The sequence below is a fragment of the Bombina bombina genome, chromosome 7, assembly GCF_027579735.1.
Source record: "Bombina bombina isolate aBomBom1 chromosome 7, aBomBom1.pri, whole genome shotgun sequence".
Classification (NCBI taxonomy): domain Eukaryota; kingdom Metazoa; phylum Chordata; class Amphibia; order Anura; family Bombinatoridae; genus Bombina; species Bombina bombina.
In genome coordinates, this window is record NC_069505.1 from 99,082,490 (window position 1) to 99,097,259 (window position 14,770).

Below are 14,770 nucleotides of genomic sequence, written 5' to 3' on the forward strand. Positions count from 1 at the left end.
AAATACATCTTCCTATACAACCCAGCATCCTTCTGACCTTACCTGATGCACTATGACCTTTTATTTTACCAGATTTCAAATCCTTTGAAAAAGTATTTTCAGTTCCTGTCCCACAGTTTGTTTCTGTTAGTGTCATTTAATCTATAATTACTTCTGAATTCTGCCTTTTAAATACATAATGTTATAGTTTGTGGTGATAAATATTAGGTCCCACTCATCTGTCCAATTTTACAGTTTTTTAAATACAGTAACATTACTCATTTGAGCTGACTCTCCTGGAACATCAACTCTAACACATTTTAGTATCACTTCCAAAAACATACATCTTCCTATAGAGTCCACTTCTAATATCATTGATGAATATGTTAAAGGGATATTAAACACAAATTTTTTATTTTACGATTCGGATAGAGCAGGCAATTTTAAGAAACTTTCTAATTTACTCTTATTATCAATTTGTCTTTGTTCTTTTGGTATCTTTATTTAAAAAGGCAGGAATGTAATGCTTAGGAGCAGGACCATTTTTGATTCAGCACTTGGGTAGCGCTTGCTGAAAGCAAATGCTATAAAGGGTGCTGAACCTAAAATCGTCCGGCTCCTAAGCTTTACATTCCTGTCTTTTCAAATAAAGATACCAAGAGAACGAATAAAAATTGATAACAGGAGTAAATTACAAAATTGTTTAAAATTGCCTGCTCTATTTGAATCACGAATGAAAAAAAACAAAACATAATTTATGTAAGAACTTAACTGATAAATTAATTTATTTCATATTGGCAAGAGTCCATGAACTAGTGACGTATGGGATATACAATCCTACCAGGAGGGGCAAAGTTTCCCAAACCTCAAAATGCCTATAAATACACCCCTCACCACACCCACAATTCAGTTTAATGAATAGCCAAGTAGTGAGGTGATAAAGAAAGGAGTAAAAAGCATCAACAAAGAAATTTGGAATAATTGTGCTTTATACAAAAAATCATAACCACCATAAAAAGGGTGGGCCTCATGGACTCTTGCCAATATGAAATAAATGAATTTATCAGGTAAGTTCTTACATAAATTATGTTTTCTTTCATGTAATTAACAAGAGTCCATGAGCTAGTGACGTATGGGATAGCAATACCCAAGATGTGGAACTTCCACGCAAGAGTCACTAGAGAGGGAGGGATAAAATAAAAACAGCCATTTTCCGCTGAGAAAATTAAATCCACAACCAAAAAAATATGTTTTTCTCATAAAAGAAAAAAACTTAAAACATAAGCAGAGGAATCAATCTGAAACAGCTGCCTTAAGAACTTTTCTACTAAAAACTGCTTCCGAAGAAGCAAATACATCAAAACGGTAGAATTTAGTAAATGTATGCAAAGAAAACCAAGTTGCTGCTTTGCAAATCTGATCAACTGAAGCTTCATTCTTAAAAGCCCACTAAGTGGAGACTGATCTAGTAGAATGAGCTGTAATTCTTTAAGGCCGGTCCTGACCCGACTCCAAATAAGCCTGATGAATCAAAAGCTTTAACCACAGTGCCAAGGAAATGGCAGAAGCCTTCTGACCTTTCCTAGAACCAGAAAAGATAACAAATAGACTAGAAGTCTTCCTGAAATCTTTAGTAGCTTCAACATAATACTTCAAAGGTCTTACCACATCCAAAGAATGTAAGGTTCTCTTCAAAGAATTCTTCAGATTAGGACACAAAGAAGGGACAACAATTCCTCTATTAATGTTGATAGAATTCACAACCTTAGGTAGAAATTTAAATGAAGTCCACAAAACTGCCTTATCCTGATGAAAAATCAGAAAAGGAGATTCACAAGAAAGAGCAGATAATTCGGAAACTCTTCTAGCAGAAGAGATGGCCAAAAGAAACAATACTTTCCAAGAAAGTAGTTTAATGTCCAAATAATGCATAGGCTCAAACGGTGGAGCCTGCAAAGCCTTCAAAACCAAATTAAGACTCCAAGGGGGAGAGATTGATTTAATGACAGGCTTAATACGGACCAAAGCCTGTACAAAACAGTGAATATCAGGATGTTTGCTCTTTCTGTTTTATTTCACAGAAAGATTGCTAGAGATTTGTCCCTTCAATGAACTTGCAAACAAACCTTTATCCAAACCATCCTAAAGAAACTGTAAAATTCTAGGAATTCTAAAAGAATGCCAGGAGAATTTATGAGAAGAACACCATGAAATATAAGTCTTCCAAACTCTATAATAAATCTTTCTAGAAACAGATTTACAAGCCTGTAACATAGTATTAATTACTGAGTCAGAGAAACCTCTATGACTAAGCACTAGGTGTTCAATTTCCATACCTTCAAATTTAATGATTGGAGATCTTGATGGAAAAACGGACCTTGAGACAAAAGGTCTGGCCTTAATGGAAGTGGCCAAGGTTGGCAACTGGACATCTGGACAAGATCAGCATAACAGAACCTGTGAGGCCATGCTGGAGCTACCAGCAACACAAATGATTGTTCCATGATGATCTTGGAAATCACTCTTGGAAGAAGAACCAGAGGCGGGAGAGATAAGCAGGTTGGTAACACCAAGGAACTGCTAACGCATCCACCGCTTCTGCCTGAGGATTCCAGGACCTGGAAAGGTACCTGGGTAGTTTCTTGTTTAGATGAGAAGCAATCAGATCCATTTCTGGAAGACCCCCACATCTGAACAATCTGAGAAAACACATCTGGATGGAGCGACCACTCCACCGGATGTAAAGTCTGAAGGCTGAGATAATCCACTTCCCAATTGTCTATACCTGGGATATGAACCGCAGAAATTAGACAAGAGCTGGATTCCACCCAAACAAGTATCCAAGATACTTCTTTCATAGCTTGGGGACTATGAGTCCCACCCTGATGATTGACATATGCCACAGTTGTGATATTGTCTGTCTGAAAACAAATGAACGGTTCTCTCTTCAACAGAGGCCAAACCTGAAGAGCCCTGAAAATAGCACAGAGTTATAAAATATTGATTGGTAATCACGCCTCTTGAGATTTCCAAACCCCTTGTGCTGTCAGAGATCTCTGGACAGACTTGCATCTGTTGTGATCACAGTCCAGGTTGGACGAGCAAAAGAGGCCCCTTGAACTATACGATGGTGATCTAACCACCAAGTCAGAGAGAGTCGAACATTGGGATTTAAGGATATTAATTGTGATATCTTGGTATAATCCCAATGCTGCAGTCATGAGACTTAAAACTTCTATGCACATAGCTACTGAAGAGAATGATTGAGAATGAAGGTTCCGAGAGGCTGAAACCAATTTTAACAATTTCTTGTCTGTTAGAGACAGAGTCATGGATACTGAATCTATCTGGAAACCTAAAAAGGTGACCCTTGTCTGAGGAATCAAAAAACTTTTTGGTAAATTGATCCTCAAACCATGTCTTTGAAGAAACAACACTAGATGATTTGTGTGAGATTATGCAGAATGTAAAGATTTAGCTAGTACTAATATATCATCCAAATAAGGAAACACATCAATACCCCGTTCTCTGATTACAGAGAGTAGGGCACAGAGAACCTTTGAAAAGATTCTTGAATTGCATCAGCAATAAAATCTTTTAAATTCACAGGTATATGTTGTACATTAGATGTTGAAGGAACAACAGGCATAGTACTATTACTGATGGACACATTCTCTGCATGTAAAAGTTTATCATAACAACTATTGCATACCACAGCTGGAGATATAATCTCCACCAATTGAAAACAAATGCACTTAGCTTTGGCAGAGCTGTTATCAGGCAGCAGGGTTCAAACAGTGGTTTCTGAGACAGGATCAGATTGAGACATCTTGCAAATGTAAGAGAAAAAAACAACATATAAAGCAAAATTATCAATTTCCTTATATGGCAGTTTCAGGAATGGGAAAAACATGCAAACAGCATAGCCCTCTGAATAGAAGAAAAGGCAAGAGGCATATAGTATTGGTTTTTAAAATAATAAAAATTATTTGGCGCCAAGTATGACGCACAACGCAAACTGAATTTTTTTTGGCGCTAACAACATCCGGAAATGACACACTTGCATTATTGAAGACGCAACCTTGTGCAAGGAACTCGGCGTCAACTAAGACGCCGGAAATTACGAATTTGCGTCATCAGACGTAACTTTGCGCCAAAAAATTCTTGCGCCAATTTCGGCATTTTGCGCCCTCGTGAGCCTAATTTTGCCCGCAAAATGTATTGAGAAAACAGTCAATTGAAAAAAGACTATACCCCAGGTAAGAAAAAAATATTTTCCTAAATATGCTTTTACCAAATATGAAACTGACAGTTTGCAAAAGGAAATATACATAAACCTGACTCATGGCAAATATAAGTACAATACATATATTTAGAACTTTATAATAATACATAAAGTGCCAGACCATAGCTGAGAGTGTCTTAAGTAATGAAAAACATACTTACCAAAAGACACCCATCCACATATAGCAGATAGCCAAACCAGTACTGAAACAGTTATCAGTAGAGGTAATGGAATATGAGAGTATATCGTCGATCTGAATATGGGAGGTAGGAGATGAATCTCTACGACCGATAACAGAGAACCAATGAAATAGATCTCCCGTGAGGAAAACCATTGCATTCGATAGGGGATAATCCCTTCACATCCCTTCGACATTCACTGTACTGTACTCTGAGAGGAATCGGGCTTCAAAATGCTGAGAAGCGCATATCAACGTAGAAATCTTAGCACCAACTTACTTCACCACCTCCATAGGAGGCAAAATATGTAAAACTGAATTGTGGGTGTGGTGAGGGGTGTATTTGTAGGCATTTTGAGGTTTGGGAAACTTTGCCCCTCCTGGTAAGATTGTATATCCCATACGTCACTAGCTCATGGACTCTTGCCATTACATGAAAGAAATGGGTTTCATATCCCTTTAAACAAAACAGGCCCACAATCTGACCCCAGTTGTTCAATTGCTTTCATCTACTATATTTTTTTATAGTTGACCTTATACTCACGCTCAGTAGAAGGTACTTGTTCTCCTTGATAGCTCCAATGCAGCCCAGAAAGCCCACAATCATCACAATTGTTCCGGTAGCTATAAGTATATTGGCAGCAGATAGCGATGGGAAGGAAGAGGACAGTGTGGCAAAGTTACCCTGTGTGACTGCCAACCAGATACCAACTCCCAGAATGCCACATCCTCCAAGCTGTAGAGAAACAAGAACAAAAAGTAGTTATGATACAGAGATGCTCTGTGTATAGCAAAACAATCCATCTCAGAATTCTACATCATCTGCTATAATTAAGGTAAAATATCTAACAATAAAAACTAGGTCTAGTAAATATCAACAGCTACACTAAAACTTGCAATGATGGATACATGGTAGAACGTAGAGGCACCTTCCCATAGAACAAGCTATAACATCTGGGTTTTGTCAATTGCGTTTTTCTATTCATATGTGCTTTATACCAGTGACCTTTTTGTATTCCCTCTCAATGGTAAATGAGGAGAACCTCATATGGATCCCTTTAAAGGGATAATAAACAAACAGTTTTTTTTTTTTTCCTTTTCATTTTTCATTTGTGCAGTGTTCATTACTTCCTGTAACAGCCATACAAGGGGATATTAATGTCATGAATCTTCTAGAGTAACTTGAGCTGGTTTACCATTCAGTGACTGCTAGAAAGACAGTATAGCTATTATGCTCATGCTCAGGAAAAGCAGAATGCAACTTATTTTCAAAATAGGTCTTCTCTCTAACCTCTCTGAGTGCAGTGGCTACAATGAGAAATTCTAAAGGCTTATTTTGCAAGAAAACAATGAGGATTTTTAAAAATGTTTTAATATAATTGAGATTCAATTGTAGGCATACAAACAGTTGTCATCTATAAGTAAACAAAACAAAATTTTGCAATGGACATCCAGAAGAAACATAAAAGAACAACTCTTGTTTCTATAACAACATACATATAGTATAAACAATATTCACCTACTACACTGTATACCTCGCTAATGACACAAGGCCACTATTGGGCCTTTTCATTACGCAGGATGCAACGTTAAGGGGGCAATCTAGAATAGGAGGGGACTGCTCTTGGTTCTCAGATGGTGAACCTCTTTTATTTTTATACAATCTGTCATTTGCCTATAGGAAATAACCAATAACTATAAATCATGAAAATTAAACACCTATATTAATAGGAATCAACATGTAAAGGACCAAACCAAGTGTGGGTTGTAAATTTATAGAGGAATGGATGCTCAGCTGCTATCAGCATGGACAGGGTTGATTGGACTCTTGTAAAAATCCTATATATATATATATATATACTGTCATACAACTTGTCTTCTTGTATATATAGGGGTCTCTTAGCAGAGCATCATTTTCAAAGTTAATAAAAAGGGAAGGGCAGGTGATTTCGACATGACCAATTTGGGCAAAATAGGTGAGGTTCCAATTAAATGACCCAAACTAAAATTGCACACCCTGCTGTCACGGCCGCTGACAGCTGGGCGGCAACCCAAGTTATTTAAGGAAGGGATTTCCAAATATCAATAATAATTGAAGTTCAGTCTGTTGGCAGGGGGACACTGAGCATTAAGAGCGTTGACACACTGTAAGTAGAGTGAGTAGGTATAGATCAGTGTCTTAGGGTGTCAGCTGCTGTGTCACCTTAAAGCCATCATGTTGCCCACGAGGATATTCTAGCTTAGTGATAGGATGTAATACTTATGTGGCTTTAGTTTACGTAGTTGGTTGCAAAGTTATATCTGGTAGGAGCATAAATTATGTCACTCATTAAATAGTGCTCTAGGTTATTTATCATATCTGAGACTGTACTCTAATGACAAATAAGCAATAATGGCTAGACGAAAACATGCATAGGTATAAAAGTTAACATTTCAGGTATTACATTTCCAAAGAGAAAAAACAAAATTAAATTGTGGTATACATAGTAAAACCCAGGTGTAAAAATACTGTAAGGAAGAGATCTATATTATCTTAGAATAGCCATCTGGCACTGCAGTATTGAATGACTAAAGGTCAAATAAGGATATTCTAAACTATATTCAGTGAGAATTATATCCTTATACATACCTAAATTGTATTAATGTACTCAATCAGGTTAGTATTATAGTGACATATAAGGGTGTTGAGAGGATAATGCTGGGGTTAACTAACACCAAGGAGCAGAAGTACTAAGCATACTATGACGCTTCAGGGTTTGCAGACCGAAATTCTTTTGGTTACAGTATATGCATTGTATATATATATATAATTAGGATTGTATTGTTTGGTTAAAAGATATCATGATGTGCATGGTAAAAGCACATCATGGCAAAGTGATGTATGATAATAATAAAATAAAGAGAAGAAAAGAGTGAGACATATAAGTTCAAACTGATTGCTATCATAAAGTCCCGTATCCTTGTACCAGTCTATGCACAAGTCTCTCTCTTATATGTCCCTCTTGAAAAGGTATCAGCCATGGCGTTAAAACATTTTCATCCAATTCCTTTTCTGATGTACCAGAGAACCTTAAATACCTTCAGAGACTGGATCCATAGATGAACAGGAATGTGATCATTAGTATAGGAATAGGTCAGGGCGTACATGAATAGGTTAATCTGAGCAATTACCAAGGGTGCCTCATTGATTACCGATCGTACCGTCCATTGCAGCTCCCGATAAAGATCATCTGCTGATTTCTCAGATCGTGTTATGATGTTTAGGAAAAGAAAGAACAAATTGATTTGTAACTGTCCACAATGTCACAGAGGACCGATTTGTTGCTAACACTTGAGAGAGGAGTGTAAAATTGTACAATTCTATTTGCTTGTGCTAATTAATAAATAGTGGTACAAACACTCCAATTTCAATATGTATGCATATACTCTCTTGGTTTAACTAGTGGTGATTACTACAGTATTTAGTTCTCATCAGGTGGATTATCAAGAGGCATCTAAAGATATATATATATATATATATATATATATATTCCAGCATTGCTATTGCATACCCTTTCACTTCAGGACAAGTATTGGCAAATCACAGTTGCAAATTCAAATTCAGGAGCTACACAGCTCTACTCACGTCCCTTTATAATCGATTGTCCTCCTTCCAGGTAGTGTTGTTATGCACAGCATTCAGTCTTAAGGGGTTCTTACTGTCAATCCGTGCTCCTTTGTCCTTCTCGGTTATCCACCAAACATCACACACTAGTGACCGGTCTGCAAACTCCTCAGCGTGTAATCGCGGGCACATAAAGAATGGGTGCCTATCTCCTCATGTCCGTGCTCACACTCTGTGGCCAAAGTCTTTGCAATATACAAAAAAGAGAGTAGAGCACCGGGCGTTCACGGAGAATAAAATTAATGCTTTATTAAATAATTGTGTACAAACAAGGGACCTTAGTCCCCGGGGTAAAAATCTGACTAGTGAAGGTTAGAGATCGGCTAACATGTTTCGGCTCCCACGCCGTAATCTTAGCCATGATCTTAGCTAAGATTACGGCGTGGGAGCCGAAACATGTTAGCCGATCTCTAACCTTCACTAGTCAGATTTTTACCCCGGGGACTAAGGTCCCTTGTTTGTACACAATTATTTAATAAAGCATTAATTTTATTCTCCGTGAACGCCCGGTGCTCTACTCTCTTTTTTCTATACGTGTTATGATGTTGTCAGCCATCTGCTTGTGGCGTGTCCAGCTCCCCATTGAAGTTAGAGGGTTACATACCGACCGTTCACAGCTCACAGCCTCTGAAACTTGTGTAGTACTCGGGAGGGTGGGTATTATCCACCAGGGCCCCAAAGCGGCATCACCCTCTGTCTCTGCTGGGTTGCAATCTCCATGAGGATCCTCAAAAAGGTTAGTAGCTGTGGGGTTGTGCAGCACATTTTGTAAGGCTTCCTCAAAAGCGACTTGGTAGGTATCCAAATGTTTACTGAGCTCCATTATCAAGAAAGCAGCTGGATCCATATTGAGCATGACATTTTTTCAAGTAGCAAATTCTTAAGGTCCAGCAGTGTCTTGCATGTTATCACTGCACCGTAATGACAGACACGTGATTAATCTGCCGGGGGGTTATGTAGTGGGCCCCAACCATTAAGATGCTCCGGTAGGCTGAATCTGGCTCCAAATTCAGAAATAGGGGTATCATTCAAAGAGCTTTCTCTGTTACAGAATTTCTATAAAAAAGTGATACTTTTTGAAGTATTTGAGAAGAGATTATGTTCAGATCTGTGATAAGATTTGGAGCAGCAGACAGCCTTGCAACCTATCATGATCGCCGCCTTGAAGTTCCCATCACATTGAGGATTTTTGATGTTTTTACACAATCTGTTTACTTTGGAGACCAGCCCTATTTTACATTGACTCAGTATAATGTGCACACCCCATTTTTCTCAAAAAAATATTTACTGGAATACTCCTTCCCCCAATATTTTATATCAGAATTGTATTAGTCAGTATATATATATATATATATATATATATATATATATATATATATATATATATAAAAGATTTTCTATAAAAAAGTGATACTTTTTGAAGTATTTGAGAAGAGATTATGTTCAGATCTGTGATAAGATTTGGAGCAACAGACAGCCTTGCAACCTATCATGATCGCCGCCCGGAAGTTCCCATCACATTGAGGATTTTTTGATGTTTTTACACAATCTGTTTACTTTGGAGACCAGCCCTATTTTACATTGACTCAGTATAATGCGCACACCCCATTTTTCTCAAAAAAATATTTACTGGAATACTCCTTCCCCCAATATTTTATATCAGAATTATATTAGTCAGTATATATATATATATATATATATATATATATATATATATATATATATATATATATATATATATATATAAAGTGCCAAAATGTGGCTATAAAGGCACCCTCTAACCCAATTGCATCCATTAATCACTCCATTAAAGGTATAGAAAACAAGGTACCAAATTCCATACCTATTTAAACTGTACTAAAAGAGCAACATCCCTGCAGTGTCCAAAATAAAATTCACATCTTATATGTAGTATAAAAGCATACCGTTTTTCTGTTCAAATAGTGCCATGTGGCAGAGTCTGATCCGCCCTTCTATAAAGCAGTAGTCAGTCATTCTCTCTATTTTATCCAATGACAGCTTACTTCCTTGAGCCGTATCACGCTGCAGAATTCCCTTAACCTAATGGGCGTTATTCATATTTCCTACATTGCTTATATGGGTGGTACACTTGTCATTTGGTTAACAAGATTGTGTCATAATGGGCTTTAAATTTACGTTGCATTGATTCTATAGGAATCGGTAAACTGTATTAGAAAGAGTTAAAGCATGACCTGCAGGGCAATCTTTGTGTCATAAGCTACAGTGCACTGTAGATCTAAAAGCTGAAGTGTCATCCTGAACAGAAAAGCTCAGTTCGGTGTCAGTGTGAACGGAGTGGAGCGTTTCTGTTCAGGCTGACACTTCAGCTTTCAGATTAACAATGCGCTGTAAAGTGAAGATTGCCCTGTAGGTCATGCTTTGTTAACTCTTTCTAAGACTGTTTACCAATTCCCTATAGAATCAATGCAACATGTAAATTAATGCCTGCTTGTGTACTCACTTTGGGAACTTAAAGGGACACTGAACCCAATTTGTTTTTCTTTTGTGATTCAGATAGAGCATGAAATTTAAGCAACTTTCTAATTTACTCCTATTATCAAATTTTCTTTATTCTCTTGGTATCTTTATTTGAAATGCAAGAAAGTAAGTTTAGATGCCGGCCCATTTTTGGTGAACAACCTGGGTTGTCCTTGCTGATTGGTGGATAAATTCATCCACCAATAAAAAAAAGTGCTGTTCAGAGGTCTGAACCACGAAAGAAGCTTAGATGCCTTGTTTTCAAATAAAGATAGCAAGAGAACGAAGAAAAATTGATAATAGAAGTAAATTAGAAAGTTGCATGCTCTATCTGAATCCCGACATTCTCTGCACATTCCTCAGCACTTTGTTCCACATGCCCCTTGTAAAATAAACAGTAACATGAGTCAGGAGGAGCCACTGGGCAGACAATATATCTTTCACAAACTTCTGTAGAGATTGCCTGTGTTCTTTCCCTGATAAAGTTGCTGACAAGCATGAGAAGCAACTTTCCTTTCTATCCTCTCCCCTCAGCCTGAGACAGCGGAGCCCTGATTTGAAAACGGGGCTCAGCTGTCTCCTAGGCAGCAATCAAGCTCTCCTGCAGAAACATGTTGAGAAATAAAAAATCAATTTGTCAGAACGATTCTCACAGTACAGGAACACTGTTTTGTGTAACAGAACAGCTACACAAGCAAAAGGTAATGCCTATCAGTGCAAGTAACAGTCCAAAAGCACAAGCCCTCCTGCAGCCTGCTCGTACACAGAAATTCCCAATCTGGAACTATTTGTGTTACTGTGACATAGCAGATGTATGGGTACAAGTGCGCATGAGTAGGTGGCCATCTTTGGAAAAGCTGATATGTGCATAAGATTGCATTTATTGGAGAATTATCACTCACTTTTGAAGGGCTTGGCTAGATTATAAATTTCTAAGGTAAATGATATTAAAAGCATATATTTTATGTAATAAAGGTCTATGGTTAATTAGATTGAAATTAAATGTTCAGTATGATGGAAAAATACAAAATTACAAGTTTACTATCTCTTTAACTTGTAGTTTTGCAGCCCCAGCTGCTGCAGCCCACCGGGAAATCTCCTGGTATCCTGGTAGGCCAATCCGGCCTTGCCTTTAATGGGAATTTACTAAGCATAAACAAACACAGCAAGCAGTATACTGTGTTATATATCCCTCAGATATGGATACAAATAAATACATAAATAAAGCTATTTGTCTGTAAAAGACAAACTTAAGCTGGATAGATCAAAGTTCTTATGTACAAGAGGCTGTGGTTTCCTTACATGTTTTATTGTTTTTTATCTGGTGCGCACACTACGCATGACCTGAGAAACCCTCTGTACGCATGTACCAGCCAAAAAACAAAAGCGCACATGAATGACAATGCCCTGTACCTGAAAGCATTGCTCTAATTGGTGTATGTTCCCTTTATTTTTTTTTATATATTTTTATATCTTATGTTTTTATTTATATATTTATTTATCGGAACCAACAACAATAAGATATAATTATGACAGCAGTCCACTTGCTATAGTTGTTTATGTGTATTGTCTAAACCACTGTGTCTACAGGATATAGATGCACCTTCACTAAAAGTAGGTGTGGGCTTCACAGTATGGGCGCCATGTACTAAGGCGTCAATTTTTTCGCACAGACCGTATCGAAATAACCCGCCGGCATTCGCACCATGCGGATGGCACTTCGTTACATGAATGTACTAAAAACCAAGCCGTAAAATTTTGTGTCTATTGTGTGTCGAAGACAATCGGATTATTGATAACTTTGAAGCTGTTGAATTTCGTTGAATTTCACCTCACATCTTCTTCGAGGATTGTTATAGGGTGTGAATAACCATTCTCTACTGAAATAACCAGCGTCCCCTATGAAAAAAATTAAAAAGGATTAACATTTCAAAGATGATAAAGACGATAATTTCAATGAAAATTAACTATGTTTTTTAGTTAAATCTATCATAACAATGCATGACATAAACTACGTTTGACAATTATAATAATACTGTAACATAACATCCCTAAAATATAATTACCTAACAGCCATCCTTCAGGCATCTCTCCCTCCTCAAACTTCCGATATAACCCAGACTGACGCAAGATATACGAATCATGGCAAGATCCAGGGAAGTTGGAACGGACACTGATTATTTTCATGTTATGGTCACACACCATCTGAACATTGAGGGAATGGTACTGTTTTCTGTTCCTGAAAACTTCCTCACGTTCTCTGGATGGTTTGACTGCAACATGGGTGCAATCGATGGCTCCAAGTACATTGGGCATTCCGGCCATTCTATAAAAATTAGACTTCACAGATTGCCACTCTTCTGGAGTCGATGGAAGGCACACGTACCTTGGAAAGACGACCATCAAAGCATCAATAACTTTGGTTAGGTGCCTCGAAAAAGCAGACTGGCTGATGCCAATTATAACGCTAGACACAGCTTGGAATGAACCGGTGGCAAAAAAGTGTAAGGCTGCCAACAGTTTTAATAGTCCGGGTATGGCTTGTGAACGCGCTGTCATTGGTTCAAGGTATTCTGCTATTTCATTGTAAAGTTGCATAATAGCTTCTCTGTCCAAACGGAATCTCTGGATAATCTCTCGATCAGATGCTTTCCAAACCCATACGTGGAAGGAAAACTCTAGGGACTCTAATTCTTCTACCTCTCCTTCTTTGCAAGTTGTTAACCGGTGCCTGTATAGCCCTTCTTTCTCGTAATTGAATTAATCGGAAAAGAAACATGTGTAAAAGTGTCTCCATCTTCATTCACTGATCCAAAAACCAATAATGCTACAATAGTAGTCTAGTCCTTTCACTTAAGTACTTCTACCTGGCGTCAGGTTGATACCCCCTATAGTTTTCTATTGTATTCGCTACCTAAATGGTCGCGAAGCAAATCACGCGAAGTTACAGTGAAAGTTGGAGCGGGCGGATTAGTTGTAACATTCATAATTTCCGATTACAGCAAATTTACGTGCGATCGAACATGTAGTAAGTGGAAAAAAGCTTCGGAACGATGAGTTGAGTAAAATTACGATCGCTGATGAAAATAGTGGTTTTTCGAGCAGATCGCAGATTGATACATATGAGAAGCAGATCGTGAGCGAATTTTGACGCGGAAATACAGACGAACGGTCACTTCGAAGCTTAGTACATGGCGCCCTATGAATCTTTTGTTAGGAGGATAATTTCCAGATAGGAATCTTCTCTATGAAAGGCACAAGTGGGCACAGGCTATTAAACCGGCATGTGTTCTCATTGTTATAAGAATTGGATCTTAGATCTCTCAAGAGCAAATAGTTTTTGTTCTATTAAAAACAATTATGAAAAACAAATAGATAAACATTAAGCTTTAGCTCCAAGTAAATACAACCCAGGTAAATGTTTAAATAATATAGTTATCGATTGTATTAAATAGTGCAATAGTCTTTCATCTGCGTCACTTGTAATTCTCAGTGTTCTGTTTATCATACATGTTTGATCCATTGCTTAAGATATTGACTCTCGCTCACTCCCAGTCATTCGTTTGTTATCAAAGACTAACAGCACTATGAAGAAATCACTAAGGGCCCAATAATCTAAACTTCGCTAGATCAGATGTGGTTTTTCAAAATGACTCTTGCAGGGGCTGCCCTGGTGGAATTATCATAAACAAGGGGCAGTCCCTGCGAGTGATGAGATGTCTTTTATTGAAAGTATTGGAGCTCATTGAAAAGGAACACTTTGTTTGTGGAGCGAAGTTAGCAGTGAGCGCACTTTAAAAATTAAATCCTGCAGCCAATAAAAATCACATTATGCTGATTCCTGCATATAGCATCTTACAATTGCTTATATTTTTCATGTGTTCTTCTATTAGGGTTATTTTGTATTTATTAGTACGGATTTCGAAGTGATTTTTGCGAATCCAGAGTATATAAATTACAATTCACACTGTGCATATTTAATAAGATTTATTCCTGCGTAATTTGCAAACAAATTTTATGTTTTTGATAAATTACGATTTTTGGTAAAGAATTTTGTTACAGTTTTTAAAGCACCTTAGCAATACCATTTTTTCCGACATATTTTTGTGTGAATGGTTCAATTATTTGTTTTGTAAGATTTTTAAAATATGAATTTCATTGTGCA

The 14,770-nt window shown here is 37.4% G+C and overlaps 1 protein-coding gene across 1 annotated transcript in view; it reads right to left on the reverse strand.

The window, feature by feature from the left end:
* The window catches only part of TSPAN4 (tetraspanin 4), a 501,445-nt gene that overhangs the window by 253,086 nt on the left and 233,589 nt on the right, over positions 1-14,770 (reverse strand). The window contains exon 2 of the mRNA XM_053720201.1: positions 4,987-5,178. Coding sequence (XP_053576176.1) covers positions 4,987-5,178 — 192 coding nt within the window. The remainder of the gene's footprint in view (positions 1-4,986; positions 5,179-14,770) is intronic.